The sequence below is a fragment of the Dipodomys spectabilis genome, unplaced genomic scaffold (genome assembly GCF_019054845.1).
Source record: "Dipodomys spectabilis isolate Male_0828 unplaced genomic scaffold, ASM1905484v1 ptg000230l, whole genome shotgun sequence".
Lineage (NCBI taxonomy): Eukaryota > Metazoa > Chordata > Mammalia > Rodentia > Heteromyidae > Dipodomys > Dipodomys spectabilis.
Window position 1 is genome coordinate 6,261,546 of NW_024870907.1, and position 18,728 is coordinate 6,280,273.

Genomic DNA, 18,728 nt, shown 5'->3' on the forward strand with positions numbered 1-18,728 from the left:
GTCTGGGTTTTGGAGACAACGTGTGTGACTGGAAGATTTTTCTAACCTTGGATCATCTGCTGAGGTCACCTTGTCACCTCTCTCCAGCAATAGCAGCCGATGAGTAATGACATCCTTCCACCCAGCACCCTCATGGCCCTGAGTCCAGGGAGGTAGGGAAGAGAGATCTTTTTCTCTGAGAAAGAAATCAGAAGATTCTTACAAATCTCATTCAGTCACAAGAGGATTTCCTCCTCATTGTCCTCTGGCTCTGGGGCAAAGTGGACGGGTAAAAACAGGAGTGTGTGACCCCCGGCCCAGAGAATGCCTGGCTCCCCAGTTCCCAACCTCCCAGAGCCCAACTCCAGGCTTTTCTACCAGACTGCCTTCTTGACTCCCTGGACCAAGTACGCAGGACCCTGGGCAAGGTGCTTTCAGAACCACTCTGACTCTCACCCTGGGCCCTCATTAAACATTTGTTTCTGGCCCTGGGGACATAACTCAGCAATAGGGTGCTGCGCGGCCTGGCATGCAGAAGACCCTGGGAGCCAGCACCACAAGAAAATGTTTGTTTCTGGGATTGTTCAGTTCCCTGTCTGCACAAGGAGGTTTACACTGGGCGTTCTTGTCTAGTTCTCTGCCTGACGCACAGCAGGGCTGAATAATATACTTCTGAAGCGGCAGCACTGGGCCGGGCAATTGCTCAATGGCAGGATGCTTGCAGAGCACAGAGAGGCACTCTGCCCACTGCAGCTCGGCAGAAACACAGCAGCCGCAACACCCTAGTCACTGCTCCCCATCTGCACAGGAAAGCAGGGTGAGTGGACCGCGCTTCCCGGCTCTGGCTCTGTGTGGTCAGCCCGAGCCCCAGCTTCCAGGTCAGGTTCATCACTGACTTCCTCCTCCCCGTGCTGTCTGCAAATGTCTGGGGGAGGGGTTCAGCTCTCCAGCACGCCCTTCACTTTCGGGGGGGCCTTGCCACCTGGGTCCTGTGCATAGTGTACGGGCTGCTGTGCACTGCGCCGCCCGGGGGTATTTCCTGCAGAGCATTTCCTAGCGCCACGTCTCTTCTTCGGTCCTCTTAGCAGCTGATTTCAATCATTCTCTAGGATCACCTTGAGAGCCATCAAGTCCCTGCTGGCTTCTTCATTTTTCTTTCTGTTGGTTCTGTTCTTCCTGTTGCTCTTGGATCTCATCCTTTAGTCTTTGTGCTGCAGAGCTTGTTGACTAAACACAGGTGAACCACCCTCACCAGCTCGGAGCCTCCCCGCCTCCCCCTCCTCACCTCCCCGCCTCCCTGCCTCCCCCTCCCCGCCTCCCCCTCCCCGCCTCCCTGCCTCCCCCTCCCCGCCTCCCCGCCTCCCTGCCTCCCCCTCCCCGCCTCCCCCTCCTCACCTCCCCGCCTCCCTGCCTCCCCCTCCCCGCCTCCCCGCCTCCCTGCCTCCCCCTCCCCGCCTCCCTGCCTCCCCCTCCCCGCCTCCACGCCTCCCCCCTCCCCGCCTCCCCCTCCCCCCTCCCCCCCTCCCTGCCCCATCCTGGCTGTGGTCTGTGCCCTCTTCTACCCTCTCAGCTCAGGCTTGTCAGGGCAGTGTGCCCCTCAGCCCAGGGCAAGAGTACCTGAGCCATCCATGCATCCAATTTCCCTTTCGGTGGAGGGCAGTTTAGTTTTGTGGGTCTCCGTCTTTCCATCTGTAAGACAGAGTACAGAGAATCAGGTGCTGGTGGCCCACACCTGTCATCCTAGCTGCTCAGGAGGCAGATCTGAGGATCACTGTTTAAAGCCAGCCTGGGCAGGAAAGCCTGTCAGATTCTAATCTCCAATTAACCATCAAAAAAAAAAAAAAAAAAGCCAAAGTGGAGGTGTGACTCAAGTGTGAGAGTGCTAACCTTGAACAGAAAAGCTCAGGGACATCACCCAAGCTCTGAGTTCAAACCCCAGGATCAGCAAGAGAAGACAAAACCAGAGTTAAGAGTGCTCATTTCCAGCAGTTACCGCTGCCCGTGCGGGCCCTGGAGGAACAGGCATGTTGTAAATTATCACTCGCTCTGCAAACACTAGGGAATATTTAGGACCGGGAGTTTCTTCCTGCTGGTCAGCTGTGTCGGCTCAGGGCAGCGGGTGGAGGACGGAGGACGGCCTTCCTGGCCACCATAGTGGGGCAGCCGGGTCCTCTGTCCCCCGCAGTGGTATTCTAGCTTCCGGCTGGCTTGTCCAGGAGGACAGGAGGACGCTGGGGAGATGAGCAGGCAGGACATCTGTAAACAGCGCAGGAGCTGGAGGAGGAGAGTGGGGTAGTAGGTCAGAGGCCAGGCCAGGGCTGCGCTAAAAGGTGGTGTGGGTGGGCGAACAGCCCAACAGGTGGGACCGCGGTGGGTGGACAGTAATGTGTGGACATCAGTGCACAGGCAGCCCAGGTGAGAGAACCGCGTCCCCGGGAGAGAGAGGTGGCCGTGGCTGGGCAGATGTCCAACGTGCATTCCCCAGGGCAGCAGGCCACAAGCCGGAAGCCCCAGCCTGCACACTGGACACACGACAGGACAGGTGGCAGGACCGAGCCCGCAGCTGGCCAGCCTAGCCGCTCGGGGCACCTGTGCTGTGCTGTGCCTTCTTTACTCCACAGGACAGAGGTGAAGGTCGGCTTCTGAGCTCACAGGCGGATGTGTGGGTAGGGCTATGTGGTCAGCGCCCTGCATGGCGAAGGCGTCCCTGCCAGGGAAGAGCTGAGCCGGTTAGCTGGCAGGCCGCTCATCCGAGCAGAGAAGCAGCCCTTCCAGAACAGACTGAGTCCACAGGGGTGTTTCTGGGGCTCTGCTGATGTCTGCTCTGCCACCTGGCTCCCCCGGGTCCCTGGAGACCCAAGGCCTCCTTCCTCGGCCTCCACTGCAGGCTCGGTGCAGCTCCAGGTCCTCAGGGGACAGACCCTCCTCGGTACTGCCCACCGGGACCTGCAGTTCCCTCGGACCGGGAAGGTGGCTCAGCGGTGGTGTGCTTGCCTAGCATACATGAAGCCCTGTACCACACGCACAGAAACAGCTGGAAGCGGGGCTGTGGCTCAAGTGGTAGAGTGCTAGCCTTGAGTACTGAGAGCCCAGGCCCTGAGCTGAAGCCCCAGGACGGCAGCTCCCTTGTCCACGCACCAGCCAGGCCTCTCCACAGCCAGTTTTGGGCCAGCAGGCCGGTGCTCCTCACTTCAGCCTCACGGGGGCTGTGTGCCAGCAGGCTGGGCGTCCCCTGTGGCTTCCTTCTCATGTCGCACCTCTGTGTGGATAGGTCCTGGTGTCTGTGTTCACACTTTCCCTTTGACCGGGACTCCAGGCAGCCTTCCCTAGTACCTACACTTAATCACTACCCCCCATTTCAATCTTTTTAATTACCATCAAGCAGTTGTGCAAAGCAGGTGTCACTTAAGAGAACAGTATATAAATACAACGTGTCTTCATCTGTGTTACCCTCTTTAGTTACCTTCTTAAAGATCCTGTCTTTAAAGAAGCCATGTTTGGTTGGATACCAATGGCTCACCCTATAATCCTAGCTACTCAGGTGACTGAGATCTGAGGATCATGGTTCAAAGCTAGCCCCAGGCAGGAAAGTCCATGAGACTCTTATCTCCAATAAACCACCAAAAAAGCCAGAAGGGGAGGCATGACGTAAGTGGTAGAGCACCAGTCTTGAGTAAAAAAGCTAAGAGTGCAAAGCCCTGAGTTCAAGCCCTAGTACCAACACAAAAATAAAATGAGTCACGTTCTGAGGTCCTGGGACTTACCTTGTGAATCGGGAGGTGGTGACAGGTGTAGTTAGTTCCCCCCCACAGCAGCCACCGAAAGACCCTGGCTAGCCAAGAACCCCACTAGTGCCTCGTGACCCCTGTGGCTGTATCTGCTCTGAGGGCTAGGGGGGCCGTGCTCAGGACTCTGCGTCCCCATCTGCCTACAGGTTTCTGAGGCCTGGGCAGGGCATCTGTAAGATGCAAATGAGGATGGACATCAGGATCCTGACAGCAGCCCCGCTGGAGGAAGAGGCCCCTGGCCAGACTCAAATCTGTGGCTAACTCAAGGTTTCCAAAGAAATTTCACATCCGCTTGTCTCCAAGCCTCAGTGGGGGTGAGGGGTGGGGGGAACTTGCTGTCCGCCCCCCCCCCCCCCCCCAGCACACACACACTGCTCTAGGAGATCAGGTCTGGATTGCCTCAGGGCAGGGCGAGGATGTGGGCCCAACCCACGTAGCAGCACTGTCCTGGATTCTGGTCCGGGGCTGGGCTTGCAGGGAGTGGTGACTCAGGACTGAAGACCCAGAGCTGACAGATCAGACCTGTGCAGCAGGAGGGAATGGAGGTCATGCGGATCCGCCCGGCCTCGCTCCCGTCAGTCTGCAGCGGCGGGGCCGGCCAGGGCCGGCCAGGGCTGGCCAGGGCCAGCCAGGGGCATCCCGGAGCCAGTCCCTGACCAGTCTCCCCGAACCCTGCGGCCTGGCCTCTCTGGGCTACTGCCTGCTGCGAGGAGCTAGGATGGGCGGGCGGGGCGGCTGGGCCCCGGCTGGCCCGGCGAGCAGGCCCGCTTGGAGGGCAGGGCTGGGCCTGTGCGTCAGCAGGGAAGTCGGGGGTCCCCCTGAGCAGGAGGAGGCCGTGCGGGCCTGCCTGGCGGCAGGGGAGCGAGGAGGGGCAGGTCTGACCCGGCCCGGAGCCCCTCACAGACCCGGCCATCCGCCCGGCCCACGGGCCCCGTCCTGCTGGCCATCCGCCCAGCCCACGGGCCCCTCACAGACCCAGCCATCCGCCCGGCCCACGGGGCCCCTCACAGACCCGGCCATCCGCCCGGCCCACGGGCCCCTCACAGACCCGGCCATCCGCCCAGCCAACGGGCCCCTCACAGACCCGGCCATCCGCCCGGCCCACGGGCCCCTCACAGACCCGGCCATCCGCCCAGCCAACGGGCCCCTCACAGACCCGGCCATCCGCCCGGCCCACGGGCCCCGTCCTGCCAGCCATCCGCCCAGCCCACGGGGCCCCTCACAGACCCGGCCATCCGCCCGGCCCACGGGCCCCGTCCTGCTGGCCATCCGCCCAGCCCACGGGCCCCTCACAGACCCGGCCATCCGCCCAGCCCACGGGGCCCCTCACAGACCCGGCCATCCGCCCAGCCCACGGGCCCCGTCCTGCCGGCCATCCGCCCAGCCCACGGGCCCCTCACAGACCCAGCCATCCGCCCGGCCCACGGGCCCCGTCCTGCCGGCTGCTCCTCGAACCCGGCTCCTAGGTGGGGGCGGTTCTCTCCTCTGCGCCCCTGCCCGCGCCCCCCTGACCCCTAACCCCCTAACCCCCTGCGCCCCTGCCCGCGCCCCCCTGACCCCTAGCCCCTAACCCCCTGCGCCCCTGCCTGGCCCCCCTGACCCCCTAACCCCCTGCGCCCCTGCCTGGCCCCCCTGACCCCCTAACCCCCTGCGCCCCTGCCTGGCCCCCCTGACCCCCTAACCCCCTGCGCCCCTGCCTGGCCCCCCTGACCCCCTAACCCCCTGCGCCCCTGCCTGGCCCCCCTGACCCCCTAACCCCCTGCGCCCCTGCCCGCGCCCCCCTGACCCCTAACCCCTAACCCCCTGCGCCTCTGCCAGGCGCCCCCGACCCCTGACCCCCTGCGCCCCTGCCCGGCGCCCCCGACCCCTGACCCCCTGCCCGCGCCCCCGACCCCTGACCCCCTGCGCCCCTCCCGGCGCCCCCGACCCCTAACCCCCTGCGCCCCTACCCGCGCCCCGGACCCCTAACCCCCTGCGCCCCTGCCCGCGCCCCCGACCCCGACCCCGTGCGTCCCGCCCCAGGCCCGCCCCGTCCGTCCCGCCGCCCCGCCGGCCTGCGTGCGATGACGCAGCGCCGCCGCGCCCCGCCCCCGCCCCGCCTCCCGAGCCGCCGCCGCGCCGCCGCGCCGACCGCTAACGGTCCCGCGCCCCGGCGTCCGCGCCCCTCGCCCGGCCGACCGGGCCGCGCCGCCGGCCATGGGGGCGACGGGGGCGGCCGAGCCGCTGCGCTCCGAGCTGTGGGTGAAGCAGCAGCGCTGCACCGTGAGCCTGGAGCCCGCGCGGGCGCTGCTGCGCTGGTGGCGGAGTCCGGGGCCCGGGCCCGGCGCGCCCGGCACGGGTGAGTGTGCCCGGCCCGGCGGGGTGAGTGTGCCCGGCGCGCCCGGCACGGGTGAGTGTGCCCGGCCCGGCGGGGTGAGTGTGCCCGGCCCGGCGGGGTGAGTGTGCCCGGCCCGGCGGGGGTGAGTGTGCCCGGCGCGCCCAGCACGGGTGAGTGTGCCCGGCCCGGCGGGGTGAGTGTGCCCGGCCCGGCGGGGTGAGTGTGCCCGGCCCGGCACGGGTGAGTGTGCCCGGCCCGGCACGGGTGAGTGTGCCCGGCCCGGCGGGGTGAGTGTGCCCGGCCCGGCGGGGGTGAGTGTGCCCGGCCCGGCGGGGTGAGTGTGCCCGGCCCGGCACGGGTGAGTGTGCCCGGCCCGGCGGGGTGAGTGTGCCCGGCCCGGCACGGGTGAGTGTGCCCGGCCCGGCACGGGTGAGTGTGCCCGGCCCGGCACGGGTGAGTGTGCCCGGCCCGGCGGGGTGAGTGTGCCCGGCCCGGCACGGGTGAGTGTGCCCGGCCCGGCGGGGGCGAGTGTGCCCGGCGGGGTCGGGGGTGAGTGTGCCAGGCCCCGCGGGGTCGGGGTCCCCGGCCGGCTGGAATAGGGCCGGGGCGGGGGCTCCGACGCGGGGGTGGGGGGGCGGGGAGGCTGCTGCGTGCGCCCCCCAGACCCGAGCCGCGTGGGTAAACCGGGGAGCCTCCCCACCCCGGGGCCGGCAGCCCCCGCCGCCCCCCGCCCCGCCCGAGCTGGGCGGCAGCTTCCGGAGGAGGAGGAGCCGTCCGACCTCACCGTCCTGATCCCCGGGGAGGAGGGCGGAGGGGGGGCACGTCCTGATCTCCGGGGAGGAGGACGGAGGGGGGGCACGTCCTGATCCCCGGGGAGGAGGGCGGAGGGGGGGGCATGTCCTGATCCCCGGGGAGGAGAGCGGAGGGTGGAGGGGGGGGGCACGTCCTGATCCCTGGGGAGGAGGGGGGGGGCACGTCCTGATCCTGGGGGGAAGGAGGGCAGAGGGGGAAGGGGGAGGGGGAGCGGGGAACCCCCCCACCCGCATAGGTGTGCTTCTCCGCAGTTCCCCCTCGCTGTAGCCGGCCTGGTCTTGAACTCACACTCCTGCCTGGTACCAGGATTGTGGCAGACAGCACCCCAGCCCAGCTGCGCTCTTGTGTGCAGGGCTGGGCGTTGCATGCAGGACTCGGGCCTGCCAGGCACCCGGCAGGTTCTTACTGACAGCCTGCTGGCAGTGCTGCAGGTGGGGCCAGCCCAGGCTCAGCACAGGTGGTCAGCTAGGCCGCAGGGAGACTTTGTCCATTGAAGGAGACACAGAGGGATGCATGGGCATGGGAGGTCTAAGCCGTGAGTGCGTGTGTGTGCATGCGTGTACACAGCCACTGTGTGGTCCAGGGTGACCCAGGCGGACCCTGCCCACATGGCCAGCAGACCTCCATGGGAGGCCTGGAGAGACTGGGTCCTGTGCATATCAGATGGCACAGAGGCGCGTTATGTGCAAAGGCCCCACGACACCAGAGGGCAGAGGGGCGGGAGTGAGAGGTAAGGGGTGAGGCGGGAAACCTGTAGCTTTGTAGGCTGAGGTGGAGATTGGCTGTAAGGAAACAGAGTCACAAGGTCATCAGAATAAAGACGAGCTCAACAGCTTTTATTTGGGAGTGAGCCTGGGAAGGGCACCCAAGCCTCCTTCCGCGAGGCTGGGGGAAACCGCACCCCTCTGACAGCTAGGGTCTCATTAAATATTAGGCAGGAAGAGTGGAGGGGGCAGAGGGACGCGGGTGAGGTGGCGGGGGGGGGGGGCAGTGTTACTGTGACCGGGGAGTTTCAGGGTCTCTGCAGCTCTGGGTCCTCCAGGGGCAGCAGCATGGACGTGGCAGTGGTCTGGGGCTCTCTTCCCTTCCTTTGGAAGGGAAGGCAGATGGTTCAGCAGGGTCTGCAGCAAGGATGTGGCTGTGGAGGGGAAGCTGGGTGCTTTAGGTTAAGTCACTTCCCATCACTGGCTTTTACTGTGAGCTGGTAGGCGCCTCTAGAGGTTGTATCCAGCTTAAATCTTAAAGGATGTCTGTGATCTCTGCGAGGAGGTCCGATGGCCGAGGTACACGGCAGTAGGCAGGAACGATGGTGGAAGGTAGGGCACACTCGGCCGTCTCTGGTCCTCAAATTCTGGGTTTGCTGTGGGGACATCATGTACTTTGAGTCTGTTTGTTGTTGCTGGCCAGCTCTTTCTGGGAGTGGTTACTGCCTCCCCTCTGGGGAGCTTCTGGGGAGCTGGTGGTCAGGCTGTGCCAAGAGGGCCTGCCCCCCCCCGGGGCCTCCCACTCCTCCAGGGCACCATCCCCGTGCCCTGCTGACAGAGCATCAAGCTCAGGCTCAAGCTAGGTCTGGACAGAGGGCCTGTCAGGGCAGACCTGCAGTCCGCTGGGAGTTCAGCCATTAGCCGGTGGCACGTCCAGCTCCTGCCCCTCCCCAGATGTCTGGACACCCCGGATTGCCTAGGCTGGGAGTGATGGGAGGAGGAGGACTGAAAACCAGGCCACAGGAGGGGAAAGGTGTGAGAGGAGGTGGGGGAGGTGTGGCAGCCGGGGTCTGGACCGGAGGGCTGCCCAGCCTCTGTGCACCGGGCCTGGCCACCGTTCATCTCCTCTTTTCCTCCTGCTTCCAGCCTGAGACCCGGAAGCTGTGGACAGATCAGGGAGGCGCAGCTGCCCGGCCAGGAGTGGCTGGGCACCCAGGCACAGGCTCTTCTAGGGGAGTCACCAGGCTGGGAGGGTGCCCGCGGCAGAGATAAGGAGTAGACGCTCAGAGGTGGGGTTTCTGGCCTCAGAGGAGGTCTGTGACCCAGGAAGAGGAGCCAGCCAGGCTCCACCGGGGCCACAGCCTGGCCGGAAGCAGGACTGTCTGAAAACAGGAAACCCAGAGGGCTTGGGCTGGGGCAGGGGTGGGAACTTCTCCAAGTGGGCCACGACTTAAACTTGAACCAGACTGGTGTCTGGACTGCATTCAAGCAATGGAATATAGGGCATTTCTTCTTAGGTGTGTGGCTCAGCAGGCGTGTGTGTGGCGGGGCGAGGGAGGTTCCAGAGTGGGGGTGGGATGAGGCCACTGTGCAGGCGACTCTGCCGCCCCCAAGCCCCATCTGGGCCCTCTGGCAGCAGCCCCAGCGCCCCACACCAAGCGCCCAGCCAAGTGTGAGCAGGCTGGGCAGGTGGCTCAGCGGTAGAGCACTCGCCTGGCATGCAGGAGGCCCTGGGTTTGATGCCTCTGCACCACATACACAGAAAAAGCCAGAAGTGGCACTGTGGGTCAGGTGATAGTGCACTCCCCTCCCATAAGATTGCTGGTGGCTCACAAGTGTGATCCTAGCTACTAAGGTGGTTGAGTTCCGAGGATCACAGTTTGAAGCCAGCCCAGGCAGGAAAGTCAGTGAGACTCTTTATCTCCAGCAAACTACTAAAAAAAAAGTCACAATGGCGCTGTGGCTTAGGTGGTAGAGCACTAGACTTGAACAAAAGAAGCTCAGGGACAGTGCCCAGGGCCTGAGTTCAAGCCCCAGGACTGGCAAAAAACATTTTGTTTTTAAATGTTTATGAAAGTAATTCATGGTACTGAAGGAACTTAACAGAAGAACATTTGCCTGGCATGCATAAAAAGAGAGGAAAGAAGAAAGGAAGACAAAATCATATTGTTATAATAAAATCTAAAAAATAAAACAACAAAAAAGCCATCCTTAGTCTTAAGAAGTGATTAGCCAGGCCGCTGGCTCAAATCTGTAATTCTAGCTACTCAGGAGGCCAAGATCTAAGGATCAAGGTTCAAAGCCAGCTCAGGAGAAAAAAGTCCGGGACATGCACGGTCTACCACTTGAGCTATAGCTCCACTTCTGGCTTTTTGTGCTTAATTGGAGATAAGAGTCATACAACTTTCCCATACCTGGGCTGATTTGAATTTCAAGCCTCAGATCTCAGTTTCCTGAGGATCTAGGATTATAGGTATGAGCCATGGGGCCCACCTAACTGATTTTTGCTAGTTATTTGGAAATAGAGTCTAGTAGACTTTTCTGCCTGGGCTGGCTTTGAACCTCGGTTCTTCAGGTTACAATGGGAGCCACTGGTAACGTAAAAACAATTTTTATAGGAAAGATACATTCCATCAGAAATGACAATAAGTATACAGATGGATAGATAGATATGGAAGAGAGTAATATAGACCGAGAACAGGTAGAAGATAGATAGCTGGATGATGGATATATACAGATGATCAATAATATAGATTGGTGATTGATAAAAGGTAGGTGGATGGATGGATGACAGGTAGGTAGGTAGGTAGGTAGGTAGATAGATAGATAGACAGACAGACAGATAGATACATAGGGGCCGATGCGCCCCTGAGTCTACACAGATGGATCCAGACCAGAAGGCAGACTGGCTGGGTGGGGAGCCGAGCAGCTGAGCAGGAGGGTTCAGGGAATGGTCCTGCTTTTGGAAAGTAACTGCCAGTATTTCAACAATGTTGAGTTTATAAGGCTCTTGAACCCAGCATTCTCCCCTCCCCTCCCTTCCTCTACCCTTGTACCCTTCCTCTTCCTCTTTCCTTCCCCCCTTCTTTCTTTTGGTGTTGATGGCTAAACCTAGAACCTGGCATGTGTTACGCCCACGCCCTACCACCGGCTGCACCTTCAGCCCCTCAGATCCTACTTTTAGCCATTTATTGTAAAGAAATGAAAGCACTGCCAGGCTTTTCTGCGTGTGGCACTGTGGGGATGGGCTAAGCTAGGCGGGGGCTATACTCCTTGAGTCAAACCCTCAACCTCTTTTGCTTTTGTTGTTTTTCAGATAAGGTCTCCATTTTTGCCTGGCCGGCCTGGGCTGCAGTTGCTCCTATTTGTGTTTCTCACATAGCTAGGATTACAGGTGCCACCACCACACCCAGATTTTATTGGTGGAGATAGGATCTTTTGGTCAGGGCTGGCCTCCACGCTCTGGTGCGGCCCTCTGATCTTAGCTTTCTGGGTAGCTGGGATAAAGGCCTGCACCAGCCTCTCTGTGGGCCAGAGTCCCCATCAGGGGCCCATGGCTCCCCCCACCTGCTGGATAGCTATCTGCACGCTAGTGTGTGGAGGCAGCTGGCTGCCCCTTGCTGGGCAGTGGGGCAGGGAGGGCGTAGGGCTTGGCTTGCACCTTGGCCCCTCCCTGCAGGACAGGAAGTGATGGTCATGGTTAGGAGCAGGACGGAGCAGGGGGGCTTCTGGTGACTTCTTACCGGGTGTAAGGAAGCTGAGGAGTCCATGCAGAACCCACAGATCCTGCCCACTCCCAGCTGCTCATCCCAAGTGTGGACTGTGGAATCTTAGTGGGTGTGTCAGGGGTGCCCCTGTAAGGGTCAATGGAGCCAACAGCCTGCACAGTGCTCTGCATAGGAATCCCACTTGGGCAGCAGTGCGCCCTCCAGACCTGCAGGCTGGCCCGGTGGGAGCTCTGCTGGGCGCTTCTCTGCTTCCTGCCAGGCTCCAGACTCAGCAGTTGAACATTATCATTAGATTTGTAATCATTCTGACCGTACTTCAAGGTTAGTTTTTGTTCTAAAGTGGGTCAGCCAGCTGGGCATGATGGTGCATGCCTTTAATCCCAGTAATCAGGAGGTTAAAGCAGGAGGATGGTGAGTTTGAAGCCAGTCTGGGTGTAGTGATTTCAAGAAAGAAAAACTGGGCTCACGTAAGATTGCCTCAGGGCCTGGCACGCCCAGCAGGCTGCGTGGACCAGCCAGTGTCTGCTCATTACGCAGCCTGCTGTGTTAGAGTGCAGGGCACCTGGACCATGCCAGCAGACAGTGTGTCTGGGGGCGCCAGTGGCCCCCTGGATGTGGCCCTGGGGCTGTGGCTTGCCAGTCTCTGCTCTCAGTCACTGTTAGAAATTGCAATGTGATGTATTATAAAAATGGCTAAGCCAGATGGCTAAAATACTTTGACTTTCTAAACATTTAAAATGCCACACACACACACACACACACACGCACACACACATATGCACACACACATGCACACACGCACACACACACCACACGTCTGGTTGTCTGGGAAATCGTTGCTGCCATTGGGGAGTGTGTCCTCTTGGGGTTTGCCTCTGGCAGTGCACGCCCAGTAGGGCGGGTCAGGCGCTCCCTGCGCAGCAGCGGCTAGGCTTGTGCACTGAATTTAGGCCTCACACTGGTCCAGTGACGCGCCTCAACCCAGTTTCACACAGACTCACATTAACTGAAGTGTGAAGTCAGGAGTTAAAGCATCTATGGAAGCAGACAGCGTGGGCGGCTGTGTGCTTCCTGGGCCCACTGGAGCCGGGCTGACATTCAGTCTAAATACAACTGTAGATTTACCTCTGCGTTCCATTTATCCATTTGGCTCCCCATGTTTGCCGCATGGACTTTGAGGATTGCTCTCGCCCTGCCAGGCCAGCGGAGCTGGTGGCCTGGGCTCTGGTGGGTTGGCCCTTGGGGCTCTGTTACTCCCAGGAGGAGAAGCCAGTCAGCGCAGCTGCCTCAAGCCCTACAGTCTGGGGCTCCCGCCAAGACCCTCCCTGATCCTCAGCCGCCCCTGCCCCGCTGGCCTCGGTCTGCAGGCCTTTGCTCTGGCGGTGCCCTGCTGCGGGCTCGGTGAGGCCTCCCCAAACCCCGGCTTCCTGTTGCGTTCTAGGACCCTGGGAAAGTTGGTGAACTGGCTCACCCTTGATGTTTGTTGTGTGGTGTCTGGGCCTCTCGCGGGGCAGATGTGCACAGCTGTGCCCAGCTGCTTCCGTGCTGCCTGCCTCCGGCTCTACACCTGTCCGCAGCAGGCTCGTTTGGGAGTGGGATGGAGGCTCTGCAAGCCCCAGGCATGAGGCAGGCAGAGGCTTGGTACATCCTGGCTGGGAGTGAGGCTGGGCCAGTGCTGACTGAGGCAAGCCCGCTGGGCTTTGCTGTGGTCAGTCCTCAGTCCCCATGGACCACTGCTTTCAAAAGTTGGATCAAACCATGGTCTCTCTGGCAATTGAATTCCTTCCAAGAGCGCAGCACAGTTTGAAATAGCTTAGGGCCTGACTTTCTGAAGATTTGTGCCTAGCGATGGACAAAGGTCAGGGTAGGAAGGAGCGCTGGGCTGGGCGTGCGCTCTGCCCCTGGGCCGCCGGGACCAGCCAGCCCGAGGGCGCTGTGGACTCTTGATTGTTGGTATCCTAAGTCGCAAGCGTCAGGGTCAGGGCAGGCTGGGGCTCGTTCCACCGTGTCTGTGCCAGAGCTGGCCTGCACTGGCCCCCTCGGTGTCCTACGGGTGCCATCCCTGGCAGTCCTGTGTCCCCACTTCCAGGCAGAGGAAATCAGTGGCCCAAGGCCACATAGCTGGGCAGGGCCAGCGCCGGTGGGCGGCAGACAGCACATGCTGTCACTGTTACACCTAGCGCCCTGTGTTGGCAGAGTGAAGAATGGCTTGCCGTGAAACCAGCTTGACTCTGCAGAGACCAGGGAAGGCTCCTTCGGAGCAGCCCCGAGGACTGCTCCCCCCATCCAGATGGGACGGGGTCCACACCCTCAGAGTCCCGGGGCTGGCGTCTGGACTGCTTTAGGGCACGGATCACCCACAGGCAGCAGAGGTTGTACCTGGCCCTGGAGGGAAAGGGCTATTGGGGGCCTCTGATGGTGGCCCAGGCCAGGCTGGTTTTGGGGGCAGCACAGTCATGGTCAGAGTCAGCAGGTTCGGGTGGACTTGCTGTCTGCAGTTGTTTCATTATTAAACTGTCCGCCAGGCATTGGTGGCTCACGCCGGTCATCCTGGCTACTCAGGAGGCTGAGATCTGAGGATCAAGGTATGAAGCCAGCCTGGGCAGAAGAGTCCATGAGACTCTCCAATTAACCAGCAGAAAGCCAGAAGTGGGGGTGAGGCTCAAGTGGTAGAGCGCCATCTTTGAGTGGGAAGGCAGGTGAGAGCATGACTCCGGTTTAAGCACAAAACGAGCTGAGCTGTCAGGTGAGCTGACAAGTGGAACTCAGACCGAGCTGAGAAGCAGGCGCTGCGTGGCAGGCAGAAGGGGCATCTGCTGCTGCCCTTGGGTGGCCTGGCCAGCCTGCAGCAGCCCATGGCAGCTGTAAGACTGCGGACTCTCCTTTGCTGCGAGTCTGAGCTCGCTTTAAGCTTGCTCCTCGGGTGCTCCGGCGCTGAGAACCCTGGCCACCGTGGGTCGGCCTCGTGAGAGGCTGTGGAGAAGGCAGGCACAGGCTGGCTTATGTGTGTTTCAGCCAGTATTTTAAAGTCAGCTTTCACGTAGACGCACTCTTGGCGTGCACGCATGCTGGTGTGACTCCACGTTCACAGCGAGAGGGAGTGGTGGCCGGGCTATGTCCAGGCCCTGGGGTCCCCAGCCTCACGCTGCCCGCCTGCCCGGAGACTCGGAGCCAAGTCTGGACTCGCTTCTCACGGTGGGACCGGGAGGCCGTTCTTTGTGAGGAAACCTCACTGAGTGCTGGTCCTGTGTGGCCTTCAGACGCTCACATTCGTGACCGAAGCTTTCGGAAATGGCTGGCGTCGTCAGTGGGTGCCCGCTCAGTGCTGGTCTGTGGTCCCCTGTCCCTCGCAGCTCCCCCTGGGCAGTGGTAGGAGGTCAGCACGAGGTTGTCAGCAGGGGCCTGTGCGTTGTCAGGAGTGGAAAATTACCTGAAAGGACACTCAAGCCGTGGGAGGACATGTTCTCAACAGAGGCCCGTCCTCCTGGCCCTTTTCCTGATCTGAGTCCGCCTGGGGACAGCTCCGGCCGGTTCCTAAGACCCAGGGGAGGCTGTGGAAGGGGCCTGGCAGCTGCCGGCCCCGCCCTCTCACACGGGTCTCTGTGGCTGGGGGCAGCGGGAACCCCCATCACCCCAGGGGTTGGGACCCAGCCTCAGGGTCGCCAGCACCGCAGGGCTGTGGGTCGGAGAGTTGCCCTCCCTGTCACGCCCAGGCCCAGAGGCAGCTCCCTGAACCTGTGCATTGTAGGTCTGTGGGAACCTCAGGGCCGCAGGTAACTGCTGGTGGAATGTGTCCTGGTTGTGGAAGGGACCTTGAGGGGCCCCCGGGCTCTCCCCAGGGGCTCTGCTTCCCAAGCAGCAGCTGATGGACTTGATGGCCGTCCAGCACCGTGGGGCCGTGTGCAAAGCCTCCTCTGCCGCCTTGTCAGCATTGCCAGCTGGGCAGGAGGGACGGGCGAGGGGTCCGCTCTCCAACCACCTGTCACCTGCATGGCATTTCTGGGTTGCCCTGGCACGGGAGTGCTGCTTCTCACCTGACCTTCCACAGGCAAGGGCCCACCTGTAATTTTTTTCATCACAATAAGTATCATATTATATCATGGGATATATCACAATAAGTATCATATTATATGATGGGATACACACAGGCATGGCAACTTGGTATTCCTCTCCTAAGAACATCCTCTGATTTTGCTGTATGTGAATGCCGAGTTCTGCATCATTGATCATGTCCTGGTGTGTATCAGGTGTAGCTTCTGCCTGTAGAGGAAGCATGCTGCGTTTGTGTCTCTGAGCTTGGCTCACCTCACCTGTGATCTTAATGAGGGTCAGTGTGCATTCAGCGCCAGTGCGCGCATTGCCGTGGAAACACGTTGCGTTGTGTCTCCCTGCAGGGTGGTTGTGGAGCCCCGCCCAGGTGTCTGGCGTGTCCCTCCTCTAGGGCATTGTTGCTGTGCAGGTTGGGCATGTAAGTCACCTCACCATGCCTGCCCCGGGGGACGCAGCCCCAGCCTGGCACGGCGCGCCAGCACTGCTGGCCAGTGCCGGGGGCCGGCTTTCTTGCCTGTTCCCTCTGTCCACCTCCCACCAGAGCTGACATTTGTGAAGAGCCGCAGGAGGGTTGCAGCCGCGGTGAGCCTGCTCCCTGCTAGTTGTGTGTCTCTGAGAGGCTCAGGGGCCCCGGGCTGCGGAGGCTGGGGGTGCAGCGGCCCCCGGGCTGCGGAGGCCGGCAGCACCTTTCTGACTGCCTTGACCCCGTCCTGGTGGGTGTGCGTTCACGCGTGTGCTCCGTCTGTGTCACCACAGCACCGGTGTCACGGAGGGCCTCGCTGCTCTTGTGGTGACATCTGTCATGCCAGCTGTGCCCGGGTCCTCACGAGGCTGTCCCCACGGGGGAGCCTGGGGTGGCCACAGGGATGGCCATGCAGCATGGCACCGCACCACGGGAGACTTGCAGGGGGGGGGGGGTTGTGGCGATGGTGGCAGAGGAGACGAGGGCCCTGGATCATGCGTGAGTGTGTGGAAGTATGCTGGGCCTAGGCTGGGGATGGGAAGGGAGGGAAGTTTCTGGAAGAGTAGCACGGGTAGACTAAACATCAGAGGCTGTGCGTGGGGCACTCGGGGCCGGACAGTTCTACTTGGCAGCTCCTGGCATTTTGGTCAGCAGAGGGCTCGGGCAGAGCCTTCCTGTCCCCATGCTCCTTGTGTTACATGACAGGCGCAGCTCGCGTGTGAACGCAGGGGAAAACGCATCATCGCCTCCTGTTATGGTCCGAAATGTTCGGCTCTGCTCCCATCTCCAGGAAGAGGGAAGGGGCCGGGTTGGTTTCTGAGGACAGAGACAAAACCACCCAGTGATGAGCAAGACTGCGGAGCAGCGGCACCTGGCGCCGGAGCCTGGCAGGCGCTGGTTGAGGCCAGGGATGTGGGCGCAGCAAGGGGCTGCCGCAGACAGGGCCGGGCCGGCTCTGCTCGCAGCCCTGCTTCTGGCCATCCCTCTCCTTCCCCACCAGTGGGTTCTCCGCAGGAGTTGCTGCAGCGGTGCGCGGCCCGGCAGCCTTCCCTGCTCCTTCCCTGCTCACCCTCATCCTCCCTGCTGCCCACATGGACGTGCGCATGGCGGGGTGGGCACTGAGTGCGGCACCCCCACAGTGGCCATCTTACACCTCCTCCGCTGCCCGCTGTCCCCGTGACTGGCCAGAGGTGCACTCTGACTGGTGGGGCCAGTTAGTGCCCTGCGTTCCTCAGGAAGCTGCTGTCTGCTTTTGCCATTCCTGGTCCAGTTCTTTGCCTTTTAGTAAAAACTGAGCATTTTGAAGAGCAGAGCGTTGTGCCGCAGCATGCAGATGTGACTTGGGCTGGGAAGGACCCAGGTCTTCTGCACATGCACAGGTGGCCCTGGTCCAGAAGAGGGACACGGTCTGCGGGAGCAGCCACACCCCTTCTGGCTCGCTTGCTTCCCTTCCCTTCCCTTCCCTTCCCTTCCCTTCCCTTCCCTTCCCTTCCCTTCCCTTCCCTTCCCTTCCCTTCCCTTCCCTTCCCTTCCCTTCCCTTCCCTTCCCTCCCTCCCTTCCTCTTCCACCTCCTCCTCCTCCTCCTCCTCCTCCTCCTCCTCTCTCTCTCTCTTGAATAAAGCAAATAAGGTTTACGTTTGGGCCACAGTGTACCACGTGACCTCAAAATTCCTTGGAGCTGGGATGTGGCTTATCAAAGCCCAGGAAGAAAGGAAGTAGTATGTGTGTCAGCGTACTTGAGTCATGAGAAGCCATTTTCGGAGCTCTAGCCTGGGTTGGCAGTGCTGGCCTTGTGTGCAGTAGAGGCTGGCCCAGGAGCTGTGCAGCGTCGCTCTGGATCTGCGGGAGTAGATGCGATTCATCCACGGACTCTAAGTGGGTTGCTGTGTGTCACTGGCCTTGCTTTGTTGTTTGGTGGTGTGATGCATGGCTTTGGTAGTACTGTGGCCTGACTCCGCCCATTGTTAGGATACTGAGAAGCTTTCGTCCCTCCCGCCGCTGTGCCCGCTGCTGTGCTCGGGCCTGCAGGAGACCGAGAGGAGCCCCCAAAGCTTCCCGCAGAGGCTTCGGCGCCCGTCAGGATGCCCGTGGCGGAGCTGGCAGTCTGGGAAGAGCGCGCTGCATCTGCAGAAGCCAGGGGAGGAGGAGGAGCGGGTGGAAATGGGAAGAGAGCCGGCCCGAGGCGTGACTTGCTCCTCACATATACTTCCGGAGCCGGCCCTGCTCCGAGTCCTTCAGGATCTGCAGCAGTCAGAAGCCGGGCTCCGTATGCCTCCCTAGCTTCTGGCCACTTCCCGCAGGCCACAGCTTTACAACCAATGCAAAATGATACCGCAACTTACTGTGCTGTTTGATTCTTGTCAACGACTCTGTATTTAGCCACCTTGCATTCTGTAGCTAACCTAGGAAGCTAGCTGCAAATTGTATTGTTGTTCTGTGTCAGAAATACACTGTGAATCCCTGCCAGTACTTTGTGAAAAAGATTTTGGAAGCCAGTCTGCCCAAAGAGGGTCTTGCTCTCTGAAATCTTCGGTGCTCTCCTGGGCATGTTCCTTTGGATCTGCGTCTTCCTCAGTTGTGTGCCCAGCTGAGAGCTTGCTTTTGATCCGAACCCCATACTTGCAGCATGCCCATGAACCCCATACTTACAGCACACCCATGAACCCCATACTTGCAACATGCCCATGAACCCCATACTTGCAGCACACCCATGAACCCCATACTTGCAGCATGCCCATGAACCCCATACTTACAGCACGCCCATGAACCAGGGTTGATTCGTCTGCCTCCTGGGCTCCCAGGCGAGAGAAGGCCTGCATAGAACATGGTAGCACACCATGCAGGGGCAGAGACAGGAAGGTTTGGACTTAGAGGCCAGCTGGAGC

At 61.1% G+C, this 18,728-nt stretch overlaps 1 protein-coding gene across 2 annotated transcripts in view; it reads left to right on the top strand.

Moving 5' to 3' along the window:
- Positions 1–5,963: 5,963 nt before the first annotated feature.
- Cerk (ceramide kinase) overlaps positions 5,964–18,728 on the top strand; it is a 28,515-nt gene continuing 15,750 nt past the window's right edge. Inside the window, exon 1 of one of the 2 annotated variants that reach the window (XM_042697968.1) lies at positions 5,964–6,105. In XM_042697968.1, the coding sequence (XP_042553902.1) occupies positions 5,964–6,105 (142 nt within the window). Of the gene's footprint in view, positions 6,106–8,159; positions 8,214–18,728 lie in introns of those variants that run through there. The other variant, XM_042697969.1, reaches the window with a different exon arrangement.